The 20,667-nt window shown below is 47.6% G+C and overlaps 1 protein-coding gene across 3 annotated transcripts; it reads right to left on the bottom strand.

Moving 5' to 3' along the window:
- Positions 1-5,608: 5,608 nt before the first annotated feature.
- On the bottom strand, positions 5,609-17,498 carry CBY1 (chibby family member 1, beta catenin antagonist). Of its 3 annotated transcripts, XM_021687672.1 has the most exons (6): positions 17,433-17,486; positions 9,592-9,710; positions 8,102-8,207; positions 7,899-8,017; positions 6,236-6,268; positions 6,141-6,164 (listed from the first exon to the last, which is right to left on the bottom strand). In XM_021687672.1, exons 2-6 carry the CDS (start codon positions 9,667-9,669, stop codon positions 6,147-6,149), a joined length of 354 nt encoding a protein of 117 aa, XP_021543347.1. In that variant the 5' UTR covers positions 9,670-9,710; positions 17,433-17,486; the 3' UTR covers positions 6,141-6,146. The 3 variants fall into 3 exon arrangements, with proteins under 3 accessions (XP_044771735.1, XP_021543346.1, XP_021543347.1); XM_044915800.1 differs by having other exon boundaries at positions 5,609-6,268; positions 9,592-9,707; positions 17,433-17,498; XM_021687671.1 differs by having other exon boundaries at positions 5,609-6,268.
- Between the last annotated feature and the right edge of the window lie 3,169 nt (positions 17,499-20,667).

Below are 20,667 nucleotides of genomic sequence, written 5' to 3' on the forward strand. Positions count from 1 at the left end.
TCTGGCGGACAGAGGTGCTCTTCCGGGAGCCGGAGGCTGAAGTGCTGCGGAAGAACGACGCCTTCTGGCCGGCGGACTTCGGCTTTCTGCCAAGTAAGAAACACCTGGGAAATTTGATCCCGGTACAGAGTCGCGGTGCTTCCGCGGTAGTCATTCTCTTCGGTTTAGGGTGGGCCCAGAAATCTGCATTTAATAAGCTCCCAGGGGCCACACTGAGACAAACACTAATCCAGTCTCATTTCCCCGAGGGGTGTGTTATTTGGTAGGAGTTAGATATTTGGAGGTTTATTGGTCTTTTGGGAAAAGGTCAAGTGAACAGTGCCAATGTACTAAGACAAAGGCAAGAATTAGCACTTATATACTTGAGTACCAGGCATTGTGTGTCTGTGTACTAATTTAATCGTCACAGCAACCCACTGAAGTATGTACTATCATTCCTGGTTTAGAAATAAGGAAGTTGAGGCACAGTACAGGGGTGTGTGGCAAGTCCTTCTGAAGGATATAGTTCTTTTTTTTTTTTAATTTATTTTTTATTTTATTTTATATTTTTTAAATTATGTTCAATTAGCCAACATACAGTACATCATTAGTTTTTGATGTAGTGTTCAACGACTCATTAGTTGCGTATAATACCCAGTGCTCATCCCATCATGTGCCCTCCTTAATACCCATCACCCGGTTACCCCATACCCCACCCCCTCCCTTCTATAACCCTCAGTTTGGTTCCCGGAGTCCAGAGTCCCTCATGAAGGATATATTTCTAGAAGTAAGTTTGCCGGCCAAAAAGTATGAACATTTAGTACTTTGCTCGATATTAGATAATTGCCCTCGAAATTATATCATATACTTTAATAATTGTAAATGGAAGTGTCCTTTTCCCCACACTGTCCCCAGCATTAGGTATTGTCCATATTTTAATTTTTTGCCTTGATGGATTAAATGCTTCTTTTTATAATGTGCCACAGAAGTTCTTTTTTAATTTTATTTATTTGAGAGAGAGAGCGCACAGTAGGGGTGGGGGCAGAGGGAGAGGGAGAAGCAGGCTCCTTGCTGAGCGGGGAGCACATCACAGGCCTCTACCCCAGGACCCTGAGATCTTTTTTTTTTTTAAGATTTTGTTTATTTATTTGACAGAGAGAGACACAGCGAGAGAGGGAACACAAGCAGGGGGAGCAGGAGAGGGAGAAGCAGGCTTCCGCGGAGCAGGGAGCCCTATGCCGGGCTCGATCCCAGGGCCTGTGATCATGACCTGAGCCGAAGGCAGACGCCTAACGACTGAGCCACCCAGGCACCCCAGGACCCTGAGATCATGACCTGAGCGGAAGACAGACGCCCAACCGACTGAGCCACCCAGGTGCCCCTCACACAAGTTCTTAATACAAGGGTGATTTGATAAACACTTTGGCCAGCTGACCATGGAATCAGAGAAACTCAGGACTGAACAGTCCACGTCTCTATCTGATGCAGGACCATGTCCTTCATCCTGTGCTTACATAAGGAGGGGCAGGTATGTTTGCACTTCCTCCTGTAGCAGTCCTTGGTCCTTTTCAGCTCCAAACAGGGCAGCACTGACCATAGAAAGTTTTTATGTCAGGACGCCTGGGTGGCTCAGTTGGTTGGGCGGCTGCCTTTGGCTCAGGTCATGATCCCAGGGTCCTGGGATCAAGTCCCGCATCTGGCTTCTTGCTCAGCAGGGAGACCGCTTCTCCCTCTGCCCGCTGCTCCCCTTGCTTGTATACACTTGTGCTCTCTCTCTCTCTGACAAATAAATAAAATCTTAAAAAAAAAAAAAAGTTCTTATGTCTCAAAACGGTGCTTACTGTATTATTCCATTACATAAAGTTCAAAAACCGGCAAAACCAATCTATGGTGTGGATTAGTGATTCCCTTTGAATACCTCAGAGGGGATAATATTTGGTAAGGAGCGGGGCGCCTGGGTGGCTCAGTCGTTAAGTGTCTGCATTCGGCTCAGGTCATAATCCCAGGGTCCTGGGATCGAGCCCCACGTAGGGCTCCCTGCTCAGCGGGAAGCCTGCTTCTCCCTCCCCCGCTCCCCCTGCTTGTGTTCCCTCTCTCACTGTGTCTCTGTCAAATAAATAAATATTTTTTAAAAAAAGAATAAAAGAACTTTCAATAATTCTATCACTGAGGAGGGTTAAAAAAAGGGGGGAGAATCATGCAGTACAGAGTATTAAAAGCCTTGGGAGAGATGCTAAGTGTTCATTTAATTGTTTTGCAGGAACTCAAAGTTTCCTCCTGAAGCCAACTGGAACCAGTCAGGACACTGACCTCCCTCCCCTTAGAGCCCAACAAAATGCAGTTAACCCTCCCTTACTTCATAACTTCCTTTATCTAATTTTGAGTCACGTAACTCCTCTCCCCTTTACTCAGACCCTTTTCCACTTGTTAAAAATCCCTGGCTCTCCTGCTTCAGGGAGGCGAACTTGAGGCTTGTCTTCCTGGCTCCTCATTTGGCTGCAAGAATAAACTCTTGCCTTGCTGCACCCTTGAGGTCTGTTTCAGTGATCAGCTTTACTGCGCATCGGGCACTTGAACTTGGGTTTGGTTACAAAACGGGGATGTAAAGAGTTTCAGCTTTACAAGTTGAAGCATCTGGAGATGGATGGTGGTGATGGGTGCACATCATTATGAATGTATTTGGTACCACTAAACTAATTATAAATGGTGAAGATGGTAAATTTTATGTTATGTGTATTCTGCCACGATAGAAAAAAATTTAAATTAAAAACAAATAGAAAATCAAAACTACTGGGGGAAAAGAAGGGGGAAGAGGAGCCTCAACAGGCTCAAGGAGGAGCTGCTGGAGAGGAAGAAGGGAAATTGGCGAAGAGTGGCTTCACTGAAGGTTTCAAGGAGAAATGCTGAGAGGCAGCAGAGAAGACGCAAGGCAAGAATGATGCCCGGCCAGGGGGCACTGTGGAAGGGTAAGGAGACAAATAAAGGTGCTAACAAGTGAGTGTGGATGCCCCAGGCAGGTGCACAGCTAACTTTGCCATTTGGATGGAGATGGGGTGTTCTGGAACCCCAGCCTCTGGCTCTTCTCCTACCCATCCTGCGAGTCCATGATTTCACCTTTCCTGTTTCTGTCCTGTCAGAATTTGAAATTGGTGATACAGCAGTTCTTGATGTGGGTCAGTGGGCAGGCACAGATCCCTTTGACAATCTTAGAAAAGCTGTAAGCCCCTCCCATAAAAAACACACAGTAGCCTGTATCTGCACAATTGTGCAGGTGGATCCCCTTGCGAGGCCTGTAGGACTCCCTCCCTGACGCCCCCAGAGCTTCCGTGCAGCTCCCCCATAACAGTGCCCCGTAACTTGACCCGCAGTGCAGAAATTCCCAAAATTGTTGTAGTTCACAAGAGATAACGTCAATTAGATAGCACTATTTACTTGGGTGGCCCATCTGTAGCAGATTTGGCTCATAAAGTCTTTGAAGGAGGAAGAATTTTAACCAGAACCTGAAGGATGTATCTGACTAGAAAGGTAAGAACTTGAAAGTAGGGGTGTCTGGGTGGCTCAGTTGTTAAGCATCTGCCTTCGGCTCAGATCATGATCCCAGGGTCCTCGGATCGAGCCCCACATCGGGCTCCCTGCTCCGTGGGAAGCCTGCTTCTCCCTCCCCCACTTCCCCTGCTTGTGTTCCCTCTCTTGCTCTGTCTGTCAAATAAATAAAATCTTTAAAAAAAAAAAAAAAGAACTTGAAAGTAGATAGCATCTCCCCGGGAAAAACACAAAGATTGTGGTGGTGAGATGTAGCCACCTTCCTCTTTTCCTCATATCCATCAGCAAACACAAATTGATCGGGGCACCTGGATGGTTGTCACTTGAGCCTCTCTTTTTTTTTTTCTTTAAAGATTTTATTTATTTATTTGACAGAGAGACACAGCGAGAGAGGGAACACAAGCAGGGGGAGTGGGAGAGGGAGAAGCAGGCTTCCCGCCGAGCAGGGAGCCCAATGCGGGGCTCGATCCCAGGACCCTGGGATCATGACCTGAGCCAAAGGCAGACGCTTAACAACTGAGCCACCCAGGCGCCCTGAGCCTCTGATTCTTGATTTCAGCCCAGGTAATGATCTCAGGGTCATGAGATCGAGTCCCGCGTTGGGAATCTGCTGGAGGTTCTCTCCCCTCTCCCTCTGCCCCTCCCTGCTGTACACTCTCTAAAATAAATAAATCTTTAAAAAAAATTGATCATAGCACTCCTCTGCTCAAACTCACCGACAGCTTATTTCTCTTATCACTCAAAATAGAAGTCCTTCTTTACTGCAGAACTGTCCCACATAATGGCTCCAGGGCTCTCTGGTGGCAGGGTGATGCGGGGACCCACATCACTGTGACAACCAAACCTGCCCCTCATGATTCCCAGGGTTTTGGTCCAGGCTCCACCCCTTCCAGTTGTGTCACCTTGAGGGAGCTCGTTTCTTCATCTAAAAGCAGGGGACGGGACGCCTGGGTGGCTCAGTCGGTTAAGCGTCTGCCTTCAGCTCAGGTCATGATCCCAGGGTCCTGGGATCGACTCCCGCATCGGGCTCCCTGCTCCGCGGGGAGCCTGCTTCTCCCTCTCCCTCTGTCTCTGTCTCTGTCTCTCATGAATAAATAAATAAAATCTTTAAAAAAAAATAAATAAAAGCAGGGGACGATAACAAACCTGAATTCTATGAGATTCAACAATAGGTGTCTGGCATCGAAGGCACTCAATAAATGGTTGCTCCTGATGTGGGGCCAGGAATAAGCCAACTCTCAACTGCTGCCATTAGCTGGAGCATTTACATCCTGTTTACATTTGTATCCTCTGATTTCTTCTGAGTTATTCTCTCCTATATCAGAAGGTGAGCTTATGGGGTGGAGCCTCTATCCATCTCCCCTAGAGCTGGTCCATTAGAGGCTGTCCCCTACCAGCTCCTCCCTTTCACCAGGAGCTGGGAGTCAGCAGACTCTCACACTTCTGTATGATCCTGGACGCGCTTCTGAACTTCCTGGAACCTGGTTCCTTACCTCTGAGGACACCTGCTGCCAGTCCCCCATTCAAAGGGCTAAGCTGCGGGAGACAAGAGTAGGAGGGCAAGGTGCTGAGGTCTGTTCCACACAAGTCACAGGCTTTCAGAAACTGCTGACCATCGTAGCCATCACCAGGCTAAAGCTCTGGGCTCTCTCCCCATCTCAGTGCCCTCCCCCTTAACTTTGGGAGCTGGGTTCCCTCTTACTGACTCCCTCCTCCAGCCACAGCAGCTTGGCTCACACAGACTTAGGCGCAAATTCCCTCTCTAGGAATGCAGCCCCCCACCCCGACCACTCGACAAGACTGCCCGACGACTCGGTCCCTGTCAGGTCCAGGCTAGTCCCAAATCTCTGAAGGACAGCAGAGGAATGTGGGCAGAGAGACTGTTCTGTCTCCAGTCAGCCTTGGCGGATGCCCAGGAAGCTGGAATGCTTCTCCTGCAGGGGTGACATTTCCCCACAACTTAAAAACTCTGTCTCTGGACAGCCAAACAGAAGCTTAGACTCCAGGGTCCACTGACTTCTTTAAGAACTGCTACTTTCATTTCTCAGTCACTTTGGCCACAGACAGATTATATACCATCATTTAATTTTGAGAAACTAAACAGGAAAGTAGCACAAAAATAGAGTGTTGCCGTGGAAGGCTGGGGCTCGCCACTGAGAAGCTGAAGCCAGAAGAGGGGGGTGGATTCGGCGAACAAGTATTCTTTAAAGGACAGAGAGAGTAGCCTGGGGAGGGGGGGGCGGGCAGAGAACCAGGAGGGCTGTTCATCGGAGGCCCCCAACACAGAGCTGTTTAGAAGTGCTCCTGCCACACCCCAAACACCAGCGTGAGCGGTGAGGCAATGAAGTCCAGCTGCTTCGGCCAGCGGCATCAGTCCAGCGAGGCGGAACCTGGGAAGGCACATTCGTACATGAAGTGACCACTGGCAGCCCCCCAGGGCTCGTTCCTGCTCACCGCCCTGGCCCGGGGTCCTGGTTTCTGCCAGCAATGGTGCACCTTCCTGTTGCCAACCTGAGGGGGGCCTTTCGCCCCATTATATGACCCTCTCTCCCAGTACCTAATCCCCTAGTTAGGCTACAAAACACCCTCAGCCACATCCCACTCCTCTGGTCGGTGGACTTCTCCTAACGAATGTCCTTTTCTCCTAACGAGTATCTTCAGGGGCTCATTTCCTCCTGCGGCTGACGCTCTTCAGCTCCTCTAATTCCTTCTCCATTAAGTGGGACTCGGCGGTGGTCTCGGACAGCTGAAATGAAGGCAGGAGACTGTAAGAAAGCAGGACCCTGGGCGCCTGGGTGGCTCAGTCGTTAAGCGTCTGCCTTGGGCTCAGGTCATGATCCCAGGGTCCTGGGATCGAGCCCCGCATCTGGCTCCCTGCTCAGCGGGAAGCCTGCTTCTCCCTCTCCCACTCCCCCTGTGTGTGCTCCCTCTCTTGCTGTGTCTCTCTCTGTCAAATAAATAAATAAAATCTTTTAAAAAAAGAAAGAAAGCAGGACCCTTCTGGGCTGTGTCACGTTCGCAAGGGCAGCTCCATGCACTGGGGAAAGACCCCCCAGCCTCTCTCTCACACCACCGATGCCCTCCACCGAGGGAACCCCTTGGGGAACCCCCAGGGCCTCCAGTACATAAAGAACAGCCACGATCCACCCTCGCAACATTCTGGTCACCTAGGATTGCTCGGCACTTGCTGCCTTAAAGACAGCAGGCCTCAGGATGAAAAAGGCAGACAATGGGCCACCCTAAGGCTAAAGAATTAGGGTCTGAATTGTTTCTGAGCCGTAGCTCACATAATGGTGATTAGGGGAAAAAATCCTTGAAAAAGAATGCCACTTTCCTCATTAGGATCTTTCAATGGACTTTAGAGTAGAAAGTGGAAGATACTCAGGACAGGGACAGAAACTTTACTCTCCGAAGTAGAGGTCAGCTTACTGTGGGGGGAAAAAGCTACACTTCTGAGCAATTCTCTATTCCAAGTGCTTTACTTGGACTATTAACTCAGTATGAGGCAGATCCTCTTTTGGTGCCTATTTCACTGATGAAGACACTAAGTTTCGACACATGGAGCCGGGAAGTAATTGGCTGAAGTCACAAAACCAGTGGCGGTGCTGCACAAGGAACCAGGCGGGTTGGCTCCCGAACGCGTGACAGCAAGGGCTCTCCCGTGTCCCAGTCTCCTCTCACCTGCAGCCCCAGGCCCAGCCGCCCGCTGGGTCTTTCGCAGCCACAAGGAACCGAGAGCAGCACAGAGCGTGCTCCTCGGCAGGTCTGGGCCCGCGTGATAAGGGACACCTCCAAGCCATGGGCAGACGGTCCTTCTTCCTGGAATGCCTTCATCCCATCCTCCATTCCTCCCTTTATCCTTCCACATTCAGCTCAAGTATCCCTTCCTCCGACACCCTCCTGACTCGACAGAATGACTTGTTCTCCCTCCTGTGCTGACACCCGGCCCAGTGCAGACTCCAACCATTGCCCTCACCATGAGGCCCTGTCGCTGTGTGTGCCTACTGCCCACCTCCCTGCTAGACTGTGAGCCCTTGAGAGCAGGGGCGCTGTCTGATCTGGATCTTTAGATTCAAAGCACCGTACCCGGGCTTGGATGGAATGACTCGTGATGGAGCCTCCCCACAAGAAAAGCCTAGGCAGGGACGCCTGGGTAGCTCAGTTGGTTAAGCGTCTGCCTTCGGCTCAGGTCACGATCCCAGGGTCCTGGGATCGAGCCCCACATCGGGCTCCCTGCTCAGCGGGGAGTCTGCTTCTCCCTCTCCGGCTCCCCCTGCTTGTGTTCCCTCTCTTGCTGTCTCTCTGTCAAATAAATAAATAAAATCTTAAAAAAAAAAAAAAAAAGCCTAGGCGTCCCTTCCCATTGCCCTCCTCACCATGTCCAGCAGGATGTCCACCTTTAGCCGCAAGAGATTGTTCTCTTCCTCCAACTGCTGGTTCCGCCTGCGGAGGCGCTGGGCCTCCCTCCTGTCCACACCACCACTAATCCCCGCCTCTGGGGGAAGGACAGAATGGGCAGTTACACGGGGGCTTTTGCTTCCACGCTTTCCGTGGACACCACGGCAGGAGATCAGCCCACCTGCTATCCACTGGCCATTTTCAAACTTCAGGCTTTGTCCTGCCAGGTTCATGGTGGGGGTTCCGTAGTCGAGGCCCAGCTCCACCTCCCGGGTTGACCGATCCAGCTGTGGACGAGACAGTCCCACTAACTGTGTGACCCCGGCAACTCATTTCCTTCCTCTAATCATCACCGAGCACATTTTCTCGCTTTTGTTCAAAGTCAGAAAATCAAATAAGGTACAACAAAAACTTTTACACTATAAGAAGAAACCTCCCACTTTATTATACATGTTTTCCAAAAAAACTATATATGCTGAAATTTGAATTATTTGACATCTGCTGGGCACTTCACATCTTTTTTTTTTTAAGATTTTATTTATTTGACAGAGAGAGACACAGCGAGAGAGGGAACACAAGCAGGGGGAGTGGGAGAGGGAGAAGCAGGCTTCCTGCCAAGCAGGGAGCCCGATGCGGGGCTCGATCCCAGGACCCCGGGATCATGACCTGAGCCGAAGGCAGACGCTTAACAACTGAGCCACCCAGGCGCCCCCAGTTTAAGAAATCTTACTACAAATTTTTAATAAAGTAGAAAATCCTTTTTAGAGGTAATAAGCCCCTCCATTATCCGTTGCTTACCACGGAGCTCCACAGGTCAAGGAAAAGGCGTGAAATGCTAACTCCCGATCCGTAGTTGTAGCTGGTCTGTACTGGGTTTGAGTTTCTACAACTCACTCAGCAGCCATGGGGCACCGGGTCTAGGACTGGGCGTTCCGGGATGAGCGCAACCAGCCCTGCGCTCTAGGAGCTGCATCTGGAGCTCCAACACACCCTTGAATGCCATTAATGGTGGCAAAACATCATCCTTTGAGAAGGAATTTGATTCTCAGACACAATTAAAATCAATTCCTGGCCAGGTCTTGGGAATAAAGTGAAAGCTAGCTAGATAATACCATTTGGAGCCAAAAATCATCCTGCGATTGACCGTCTTACTAGGTTCTTGAACATGCTCTGATGATGACTTCCAAACAGGAGCTAAAAATGGTTTTTTGTGGGGGGTGCCTGGGTGGCTCAGTCGGTTAAGCGTCTGCCTTCAGCTCAGGTCATGATCCCAGGGTCCTGGGATCGAGTCCCACGTCAGGCTCCCTGCTCAGCAGGGCAGTCTGCTTCTCCCTCTCCCTCTGCCCCTGCTCGTGTACTCTCTCTTGCTCACTCTCTCAAATAAATAAATAAAATCTTTAAAAAAAAATTTTTTTTAAGTTTACTTAAAGTAATCTCTATACCCAACATGGGGCTCAAACTCATGACCGCAAGATCAAGAGTTGCATGCTTTTCTGACTGAGCCAGCCAGGTGCCCCAGGAGTTAAAAATGTCTTTAGCAATAGCAATAATATGAATTAGAAGGATGTCCTCCTTACAAGGATGTCTCTGGAGAACGACACTTTCCATCAGAGACCAGGCTTGATGCTCCAGTCCCTGCACACTGGGATGGGCCCCAGCAGTGATACTCACATTATGCAGGCTGGAGAGAGAAGCGGACTTCCGAGGGGGCGTCTTCTTGGGACTGAACGTATTCCCAAAGAGAGGCATCTTGGACCTGATGAAGGAAAGGTCGATGCTCCCTTCTCCTACTGTCAGAAAAAGTCACAGATACAAACAGATGGGTCAGTGACCTTACGCCACCATCCTCAAATCATGAAAACATATATCTTACCACGTGGCTCTTAACAATCCTGGTGATGGTGCACATGTGTTGAGAGCTCACTAGGGAGAATGCTCAATGAACCCCTTGCATGAAACACCTCAATTCTCACCACCACGCTTTGTTTACTCCCCTTGTTATCCCCACTGAACAGATGAGGTTTAGAAAGACTAAGGTCCTAAGTGGTCACTAGAATTTCAGTGCAGGACTGTGGGGCTCTACAGTTTAGTCACCACAGGCAAATGCCTAACTTGCCTGTTTCAAGTTTTGTCATGAGGTGACATCACCAGATTTATAGTCTAGCACAAGGAATGCAATCTTGCTCGTTCCTGGACGCTCGTGAGAATCACATGTAGGGCAAGAGCCCCTGCACAGACTCCATTTTTTATTTTTATTTTTTTTAAGATTTTATTTATTTGACAGAGAGAGACACAGCAAGAGAGGGAGCACATGCAGGGGGAGTGGGAGAGGGAGAAGCAGGCTTCTTGCCGAGCAGGGAGCCCGATGTGGGACTCGATCCCAGGACCCTGGGACCATGACCTGAGCTGAAGGCAGACGCTTAACGACTGAGCCATCCAGGCGCCCCACAGAATCCATGAGAATGGTGTCCCTCACTCAGTCCTATGTCAGAAGACCACCTGTCCTGTGTGGCAGGTGAGGTGTCCAATGGAAGGAGGAGGCCCACCACATGGCAGGGCTGACAACACTGCACATTTGCTTTCAGCACATTGCAACCTACTGCAATTCACACAGGCCCAGTGAAGTGGATTTAGTGACACTGCCCCTTTTGGGGGTGGGGAGGTGGGGTAAATATTTTTGTATATTTATGTGTAACACAGAAAAGTATACAGATTGTAAATGTATGGCTTCATGAATTTTTACTACACACACACACCGCCCCGACTCCTATGTAGCCACCCTCCAGATCAGGATACAGAACATTTCATCACCCTGCCTACCTCGCCCAGCAGCTTTATATCCAGGGATTCATGCCCTATGTCTTCTTCTGTGTTTGTTTTTTTTCACTTGATATCATGTTTGTGAGACTTGTCTGTGTTCTGTGTAGTTAAGAGTTTGTTCATTCACATTGCAGCAAAATATTCTGAGTAAGTGGACATTTGGATTGTTTTGTTTTTGTCAATTAGAAACAGTAATGCTAAGAACATACGTGGACATGTACTTCTGTACACGTAAGTATACTTCTCTGATTCTATACCCGGGGGTGGAATTGTGGAGTTGTCGAGTATTCATATATTCAGCTGTAGCAGATACTGCTAAATGGTTTTCCAAAGTGGTTGAGCCAATTTATATGTCCTACCAACAGTGTATGAACTTTTGAACTTTGGGCATTTCCTATCTTTTTCATTTTATCTATTCTGGTAGTTATGTAGTTGTACTGCATTGAGTGCTTAAACTGCTTTTCCCCAATAAGTAATTCAATGGAGCACCTTTTCATATACTCATCGGACATTCAGATACCCTCTTTTGTGACATGCTTGTTCAAGTCTTTTGCCACTTTTCTACTGGGCTTTCTACCATTCTCTTATTGATTTGTAATGGCTCTCTATATATGCTGACTATAAGTCCTTTATTGTAGAGAGAGAATACTGAAAATATCTTCTCCCAATCTGGGACTTGTCTTCCTGCTTTCTTATTGGCTTCTTTTTGATTAAAGAAGTTCTTAACTTTAATGGAATCTATGAATTTATTTATTTATTTATTTATTTTTAAAGATTTATTTATTTATTTATTTGACAGGGAGAGACATAGCGAGAGAGGGAACACAAGCAGGGGGAGTGGGAGAGGGAGAAGCAGGCTTCCCGGTGAGCAGGGAGCCCGATGCGGGGCTGGATCCCAGGACCCCGGGATCATGACCTGAGCAAAAGGCAGACGCTTAACGACTGAGCGAGCCACCCAGGCACCCCTCTATCAATTTTATTTAATGATTAGTGTTTTGTATCCTACTTAAGAAATTTTTGCCTAGGGTGCCTGGGTGGCCCAGTTGGTTAAGTGACTGCCTTCGGCTCAGGTCATGATCCTGGAGTCCTGGGATTGAGTCCCACATGGGGCTCCTCCTTCTCTGTGGGGAGCCTGCTTCTCCCTCTGCCTCTGCCTGCCACTCCCCCTGCTTGTGCTCATTCTCTCTCTTTCTGTCAAATGAATAAATAAAATCTTTAAAAAAAAAAAGAAATTTTTGCCTACTCCAAGGTCATTTTTTTTTTTATTTTACCATTCCAAGGTCATATTTTCATATATATAACCTTCTGCAAATTTTATTGTTTTCGCTTTCACATTTAGGACTATGATTCATCTGGAATTAATTTTTGTACAAGGTGTGAGACAGAGGTCAAGGTTCATTTCTTCCCAGATATTACCCAGTTTTAATTTATAATACACAAATAGTTTAAAAAGATTCCTTCTAAGAAACTGTAGACTGAAAATAACCATAACAAAAGCACAAATGAACAGAAGGAAACAGCTCTTGATTTTCCTACTCCTATGTATAAAATCTTCCTCCGCCACATTATGAGATAAAAAGAGTAATGAATTGAGTGCCTGGGTGGTCCAGTCAGGTAAGCATCTGCCTTCAGCTCAGGTCATGATCTCAGGGTCGGGGGGGATCAAGCCTGGCATCAGGCTCCCTGCTCAGCAGGGAGTCTGCTTCTCCCTCTGCCCCTCCCCCTACTTGTGCGTGTGCACGCACCCTCTCTCTCTCTCAAATAAATAAAATCCTAAAAAAAACCAAAACAGTAATGAATTAATCACATCTGACAAAAAGCTGGCCATAAAAAGAGAGAACTTCTCAAGACCATGTGAAACAAGGTTTATATCAACTATCATTAAAAGATAACTCATTGTATGAATCCATCACAATTACGAAGACATGCCCTCGATGAGAACGTGACGAAAAACTGTGCTATTTTCAGTGATGTAGAAATTAATGTCACTAAGATTAATGATAAAAGTCTAGAAGGTTCTTTGGAGGTATTACTATATAATACAGAAGTTCATGTCTGTATGATTTATAAATAAATAAAAATAAAGATATTTGGAGCAGGTGTACTCATGAGAGTTTCATTTGTAGGTGTGTATTTATAATTAAAAACAGCAGTAGATCCACAACCTAGGGGATGGCATTTGAGCCTGGGCACAATATGAGTACTTGGACAAAGCAGAATGCTTCCAGCTTGGTGGTGGATGGGACAGCAGTGGGGACCAAGATGCTGAGATTGAAGCTGCGCTACCATGTCATCCAAACCAGTGGAAGGCTCTGGCATTGTTTCACTGGAGAAAAGTAAAAGGGTGGAAGAGGGAAGACAATTAATCTGATGTCTATAGAGGGCAGAACAAGAGTGAAACGAGAATATCTGGGAAGAAATTGTTTAACTCCAAAAAGAAAAGAGCACAGTAACATAAACTAGTATCACTTTCTGCCTAGCCACCATGGGTTGGGCCCAGTGCTGAGCACACTTCATACATTTCTTTTATTCCTTGCCGCAACCCCATTAGGTAGGTGTTTTCCTATCCATATCAGAGGTGAGAAGACTAGGGCGTGGAGAAGTTAGCCAATTTTCCCAGGGTCCACAGCCATGGTCAGCTGGCTAAAGGTATATATCCAATTACTCTATATATTTTTTTTAAAGATTTATTTATTTATTTGAGAGAGCGAGAATGAGAGAGAGAGAGAGTACAAGAGAGGGGGGGAGGGTTAGAGGGAGAAGCAGGCTCCTCGCCGAGCAGGGAGCCCGATGCGGGACTCGATCCAGGGACTCCAGGATCATGACCTGAGCCAAAGGCAGTCGCTTAACCAACTGAGCCACCCAGGCGCCCCTCAAATTACTCTCATATTAATAACTAGTGGGGTACATCATAAAAAAGAAGCATTCTCATCCACCATATTAGCAAAACTTAAAAGATGAAAAATATACAATGCTCGTGAGGGTGTGGATAAAAAGACACTTTAGTTTTCTTTAGGTGGAAACATAAGATACTGTAATTTTCCCAGTTAGGCAAAACCTAGCAAAATTTTAAACATGCATACTTGGTGCGCCTGGGTGGCTCAGTCATTAAGCGTCTGCCTTCAGCTCAGGTCATGATCCCAGGGTCCTGGGATTGAGCCCCGCATCCGGCTCCCTGCTCCACAGGAAGCCTGCTTCTCCCTCTCCCACTCCCCCTGCTTGTGTCCCTCTCTTGCTGTGTCTCTGTCAAATAAATAAATAAAATCTTTAAAAAAAATAAAATAAAATAAATGTGCATACTTTTTGGCCGCCAAATCTAAAAATTTATCCTCCAGAAAGAATTAGACATGTACATACATATGTTCCCTACTGTTGGTAACAGTGAAAAATAAAAAACAATCCAAAATGTCTACCAATGGTTGGTATAGCCAAATACATTGTAGCACATTATTATAACGGAATGCAACAGGACAAGTAAAAACAATGAGGCAGCTGTGTATGGACTGACCTGGAAAGACCTCCAACACACTTTAAACATTAAGAAAGCAAGATGCAGAACAATGTGTATACTATAATGCCATAAGAGAAGACAGAAAGAAAAAAAAAGGCAAGAATATAGGTGTGTACATTAAAAAATAGAAAAAAATCTGGAAAGATACACCAAACTGCTCACTGTGGTTAAATGTGGAAGGGGAGTAGGATGTGGCTTTAGTGAAATCATCATTTTATAGGTAAAAAGTGGTGGTCAAGTGGTAGCAATTTCATATGCTATAATAATATTGAATTATACTGGGCGCCTGGGTGGCTCAGTCGGTGAAGCGTCTGCCTTCGGCTCAGGTCATGATCTCAACGTCCTGGGATCGAGCCCCGCATTGGGCTCCCTGCTCCGCGGGGAGCCTGCTTCTCCCTCTCTCTCTGCTCCTCCCCCTGCTCGTGCTCTCTCTGTCTCAAATAAATAAATAAAATCTTTAAAAAAAAAAATTTGTTTTTAATATCGAATTATATTAAATAAATATACTTCTGGGGGCGCCTGGGTGGCTCAGTCAGTTAAGCAGTTGCCTTTGGCTCTGGTCATGATCTCTGGGTCCTGGGATCAAGCCCCATGTCGGGCTCCCTGCTCAGCAGGGACTCTGCTTCTCCCTCTGCCCCTCCCCCTACTCGTGTGAGCGTTCTTTTAAAAAAGAAATATACTGGGATGCCTGGGTGGCTCAGTCAGTAAAGCGGTTGCCTTCCGTTCTGGTCATGATCCCAGAACCCTCCCAGGACCTGGGATCAAGCCCCACATTGGCCTCCTTGCTCAGCAGGGACCTGCTTCTCCCTCTGCCTGCTTCTTCCTCTGCCTGTTGACCCCCTGCTTGTGCTCTCTCTCTCTCAAATAAATAAAGTCATTTAAAAAATTAACAAAAAGAGGGCGCCTGGGTGGCTCAGATGGTTGAGCGTCTGCCTTCGGCTCAGGTCATGATCCCAGGGTCTTGGGATCGAGTCCCGCATCGGGCTCCCTGCTCCTTGGGAGCCTGCTTCTCCCTCTGCCTCTCTCTCTCTGTCTCTAATGAATAAATAAATAAAATCTTTAAAAAAAAATTAACAAAAAGAAATAAACTTTTGGATTTAATAAATTACTACAAAACTTTTGGATTTAATAAATTACTACAATTACTTCTCACCTCTGATATGGATAGTAATTTGAGGGGCGCCTGGGTGGCTCAGTTGGTTAAGCGACTGCCTTTGGCTCAGGTCATGATCCTGGAGTCCCTGGATCGAGTCCCGCATCGGGCTCCCTGCTCGGCGAGGAGCCTGCTTCTCCCTCTAACCCTCCCCCCTCTCTTGTACTCTCTCTCTCTCTCATTCTCGCTCTCTCAAATAAATAAATAAATCTTTAAAAAAAAATATATAGAGTAATTGGATATATACCTTTAGCCAGCTGACCATGGCTGTGGACCCTGGGAAAATTGGCTAACTTCACGCCCTAGTCTTCTCACCTCTGATATGGATAGGAAAACACCTACCTAATGGGGTTGCGGCAAGGAATAAAAGAAATGTATGAAGTGTGCTCAGCACTGGGCCCAACCCATGGTGGCTAGGCAGAAAGTGATACTAGTTTATGTTACTGTGCTCTTTTCTTTTTGGAGTTAAACAATTTCTTCCCAGATATTCTCGTTTCACTCTTGTTCATTATGAAAAAACAAAACAAATGAACAAAAAACAACTAAAAAGCAGCCCCTCCCCTTCCAAAAACCTGGAGACATCTGAAGAAGGAAAAATACTTGGCCAAGTTGTCCTTGCAAAGCCTGCAATTGTGCTAAGAGTACTATGCCTAAGCCTATCACTTGGACACAACAGACCAAGTACCAGGTCTGGCTCTGCCCCTCAATTGCATGCTAAACTCTGGCCAAATTACTTTCTTTCTCAGGGTTTTAACAGGGGCACTTCCCTTGTGACCTCATTAATTCTCATAACCCTTAAGCAGAGAACTATCATCAATATATCACAGGCGAGGAAAAGGAAGTGTCTGGACGAGATGCCTTTTAAGTCATACCCAATAATCCACAAACAACTTTGACTGAGACCCTAAGATCCTGGAACATTAGTGTGGACCCTGAAGCCCCAGCTGAGCCCCTTGGCCCAAGGCAGCTGTCTCTCTAGTGAAACTCCCTGGAGAAGACAGAAAGAAAAAAAGAAAGAAAAGGGAGAGCATCTGGGTTCCAATCATGGCTCTGCCCCGCAGCCCCACTGGGACCCCAGAACTTATCTTCTCTGGGCCTCAGGCTGATTTATAAACTGGGATAACAACAGTACCCACTTACAGGTTATTATAGTGTTTATAAAAATCGGTGGCATTTGATGTTCACAACAACCCTGAGAAATAGATCGAGGTAAGTATGTCCCAGGCAACAGATCAGACAACTGAGGCTTAAAAAAGTTAAGTAACGGGGCGCCTGCGTGGCTCAGTTGGTTAAGCGACTGCCTTCGGCTCAGGTCATGATCCTGGAGTCCCGGGATCGAGTCCCGCATCGGGCTCCCTGCTCGGCAGGGAGTCTGCTTTTCCCTCTGACCCTCCCCACTCTCATGTGCTCTGTCTCTCATTCTCTCTCTCTCAAATAAATAAATAAAATCTTAAAAAAAAAAAAAAAGTTAAGTAACTTGTCCCCAGTCACACGGTGGGAAGGTAGTGGAATTGGGCTTCAAATAAGGTCTACTCCTCTGCGCTGGTAATAATCACTTCATCACTGCGTAGTGCCTTACAGTTTGCAATGGGCCATAAAATACATTATCCTGTTTTAATCTAACAAGAAGGTGAGGGAGTAGTTTTTGGCTTTCACTGGATTCTCAAAAGAGTTCAGAGCTAGCCCAGTACGTGCCGCGCAGATACGCTGCCACCCCGGGCCGCTGGACTCAACTAACGGTAGAGAACAAACGTTCACAAGCACGCCCTTTAAGCCTCTTCGCAGCCGATTTACCCGGAGGAATTACCAGCCCAGTTTATAATCGAGGCGAGAAGGGCGGTGACGGGCCTGGGGTGAACCCAGCCTCCGCCCCCTGTCCCGCGCCCTCGGGCCGCTCCAGCGGCTGGGACGCCCTGGGTCCCCTGGGAAACGCCCGCGCGTCCCACCCCTCCTCCGGCCCTGGGGCGACGCTGTGCTTAGACCTAGCGCAGCCCAGAAGCCCGGGTCCAAACGCACACCAATACTTGCCGGAAACCGCCTGCAGGGGTCCGCGTCACCCGCCTCGACCACGGCTCCGGCGCTGCTCCGCCCCCCCCCGCCTGTGTGCGCATGCGCAACCCCGCCCCGGACTCTACCATCGCGGGAGGCGGGGGTGCCCGGCGCGGTGGGGTGCACAACGGGAGCCTACGCGAGGCACCAGAAACGCTTGAGGACTGCCCTCGGTATATTAAAGAGACTCCGGAGGGGATGTCTCCTGGAGTCACTTACATTCCCCGTGCTATAGACTGGGAAGAGGAACCACAAACCCATTGGTCTGGTCTCCACAGCCACCTGGGGCCGTCACCGTGGTAACGGCGTCTCGCGGGCGCCGCGGTGGCTCACCACTGTTCCATTGTTGTGGGAAAAGTGGAAGTGGTGACAGCGCCTGGCGTTGCCTTGAGAACGCCAGGACTCACAGTAGCAAAATGGGCCTCTCCCCGACGCCCCTCCTCTTCTTCTTCCTCCTCCCCGACCACAAAGCAAAGGGCACCCCTTCCTGGTGCATGTGGGGGCAACAGGTGTCGGATGTCCCATCCAGGACTTTGCGGGGTCCGCTGAAGGACCCGTGGCGGAGACGGCCCCAAGTTCGTCAGATTCCGCCTGTGTCTTCAGGTAAGACGTACAGACAGACGATGACCCTCCCTGCCCTCTTCCGCACACTGCCACCTCCCCACGTCCCGACACTGATCGGCTTTTACAAGCAGGAGAAACTGAGGCCCAGGGACCACTTCAAGTGGCACAGTGAGCAAGGGCAGGGAACTACTCTAGGATCAACGCCAGATCTCCTGAAGTCCTGACTGTGTATTATTGGTTCCATTTGAAAAAATAAGAAACTCAGAGCCATTCAAGGGATGTTTATTGGGTGCCTAGTGAGTGCACCAGGTCATCCACCCACGAGAGCCTGATCCCATGGGTCTCTGGCTGCAAGTGCAATTTTCTTCCAACTACACCTCAGTGCATTGAAAAGGGGAGAATTCTATGTCCTAGAACCAAACTGCACGGTCTAACCCAGCACTATCCAATGGAAACATACAGGGGCCACATGAGTCATTTAGAATTTTCTAGTAGCCATATTTTAAAGATTAAAAAAAATAAGGTTATATTAATTTGAGCCTTTTATTTAACTCATATGTCCCAAATATTATCATTTCAACATATAATCAATGTTAACATATAATTATTTCAACATAATCAACTGCTTCAGTTTTTAAGTTTAAATTAATTAAAATTAAAATTTCAGTTCTTCAGGCACACTAACCAGATTCCCAGGGCTCAATTTCACATGTGGTTAGTGGCTACTGTGACACACAGATCTAGCCTTTTCCTACCTGTCTACACTCGCTCCCCTCTTCTTGGATGGTATTTCCCCCGTCCCCCTTTATCTAGTTAACTCCTGCTCTTCCTTCAAACCTTGACTAGATCCATACCTAATATCAGCTTATCTCACAGTACTGCATCCTTCCCTTCAAAGCACTGGTTGTAGTTATAATTCACAATTATTTATATAGTCATTTGATTATTGCATGTCTCCCCTGGTAGACATAAGCTCCATTAAGGAAGGGATCAAGTCTGGCTTAGCTCACCACCCTGTTCCCAGTAAGAGCACACTGCTGGCTTGTGTTGGGCACTCAGTAAATCGTCATTGAGTGGCTGAAGTTTAAACTGAACAAAAGTCTGATTCCAAAATCAGCATCGTTTTAACTTATTTAAACATTAAAATTGTTTAACGTGTTAACTTTAAACAGGGGACAATCAAATCCCAGGTGTCAGAATATGTGCAACACGAGGGCGGAATGTTTGTTATTCTTCCACTTGTCTGCCCCGAACACAGCACAGTGAGGCCCACAGGGTAGATAGTCAGTGAAGTTCGTTTTGTCCCCCATCCTTTTTCCCTCCCCAAGGAGTGACGGTAAAGGCTTATCATGTTTCAGAGAATACCTAAAAGGGTATGATGAAAAATTCCGAAGAGAACAGAGTGTGTATTTTAAACATTTCTTTTAAGAACCATAATAATAGCCAATTCTTCCATTCGGCATGAGTAAGAATGTTAAGCTAAAGCAAGAGGCTTCTTGACAGGGGCGCCTGGGTGGCTCAGTCATTAAGCGTCTGCCTTCGGCTCAGGTCATGGTCCCAGGGTCCTCGGGCTCCCTGCTCGGCGGGAAGCCTGCTTCTCCTTCTCTCGATCCCTCTGCTTGTGTTCCCTCTCTCTCTATGTCTCTCTCTGTCAAATAAATAAATAAAAATCTTTAAAAAAAAAGAAAAAGAGGCTTCTTGACAAGAGTCGCCCTAAGCCTGCTTCTCAGAGAACATGCCATAGTCATGCTGGGGAGTGGGTGAGAGGAAAGTGAGAAGCCCTGCAATGCACCTGCCTCCTCCTTACCCTCTCCCCCTTGCCTACATAGCGAAAGGCTAGGAGCTAGAAGGAGGAAATAGTACTGACCTGGGCCTGGGACAGCCTTTCCTGCAATCCAGCTGACTTGGGACAGCCCCAAGCTTCTTCGGACTAGAAAGAAGTACAGTGAGTGAGTCTAAGATGGAATCAAATATTAGTGAGTGTACCTAATCCCTGTGAATTAACTTGCCTAATGGAGAAAGATGTGGAAGCAAATAATTCCAGTTCAGAATTATAAGTGCAGTAATGGAGAGATGAAAGCAGAATCCCGAACTTCCCAGGGGAGGGGCAGTAACTAACGGCCTGGAGTAATTCAAGAAGGTTTTCCAGGGGCGCCTGGGTGGCTCAGTCGGTTAAGCGTCTGCCTTCGGCTCAGGTCATGATCCCGGAGTCCCGGATACGAGCCCTGCATCGGGCTCCCTGCTCTGCGGGAAGCATGCTTCTCCCTCTCCCACTCCCTCTGCTTGTGTTCCCTCTCTCTCTGTCTCTTCTCTGTCAAATAAATAAATAAAATATTAAAAAAAAAAAAAAAAGGTTTTCCAAAAGAGGGGTGTCCGGGTGGCTCAGTTGGTTAAGCGTCTGACTCTTGATCTCAGCTCAGGTCTTGATCTTGGGGGCCCGAGTTCAAGCCCTGGGTTGGGTTCCATGCTAGACGTGGTACCTACTTAAAAACAAAAAAACTGTTTATAAAAGAAGGTTTTCCCCAAAAGATATATCACGTGGGATGAGCGTGGAATAGAGGGAACAGCATGTGAAAAGGCATAGAGGCACCGAGAGCATAGCAGAGCAAGGACCAGGAGGAAGTTCAGGCGGGCAGGCCTACAGGATGTA

The sequence above is a fragment of the Neomonachus schauinslandi genome, chromosome 5 (assembly GCF_002201575.2).
Source record: "Neomonachus schauinslandi chromosome 5, ASM220157v2, whole genome shotgun sequence".
NCBI classification, from domain to species: domain Eukaryota; kingdom Metazoa; phylum Chordata; class Mammalia; order Carnivora; family Phocidae; genus Neomonachus; species Neomonachus schauinslandi.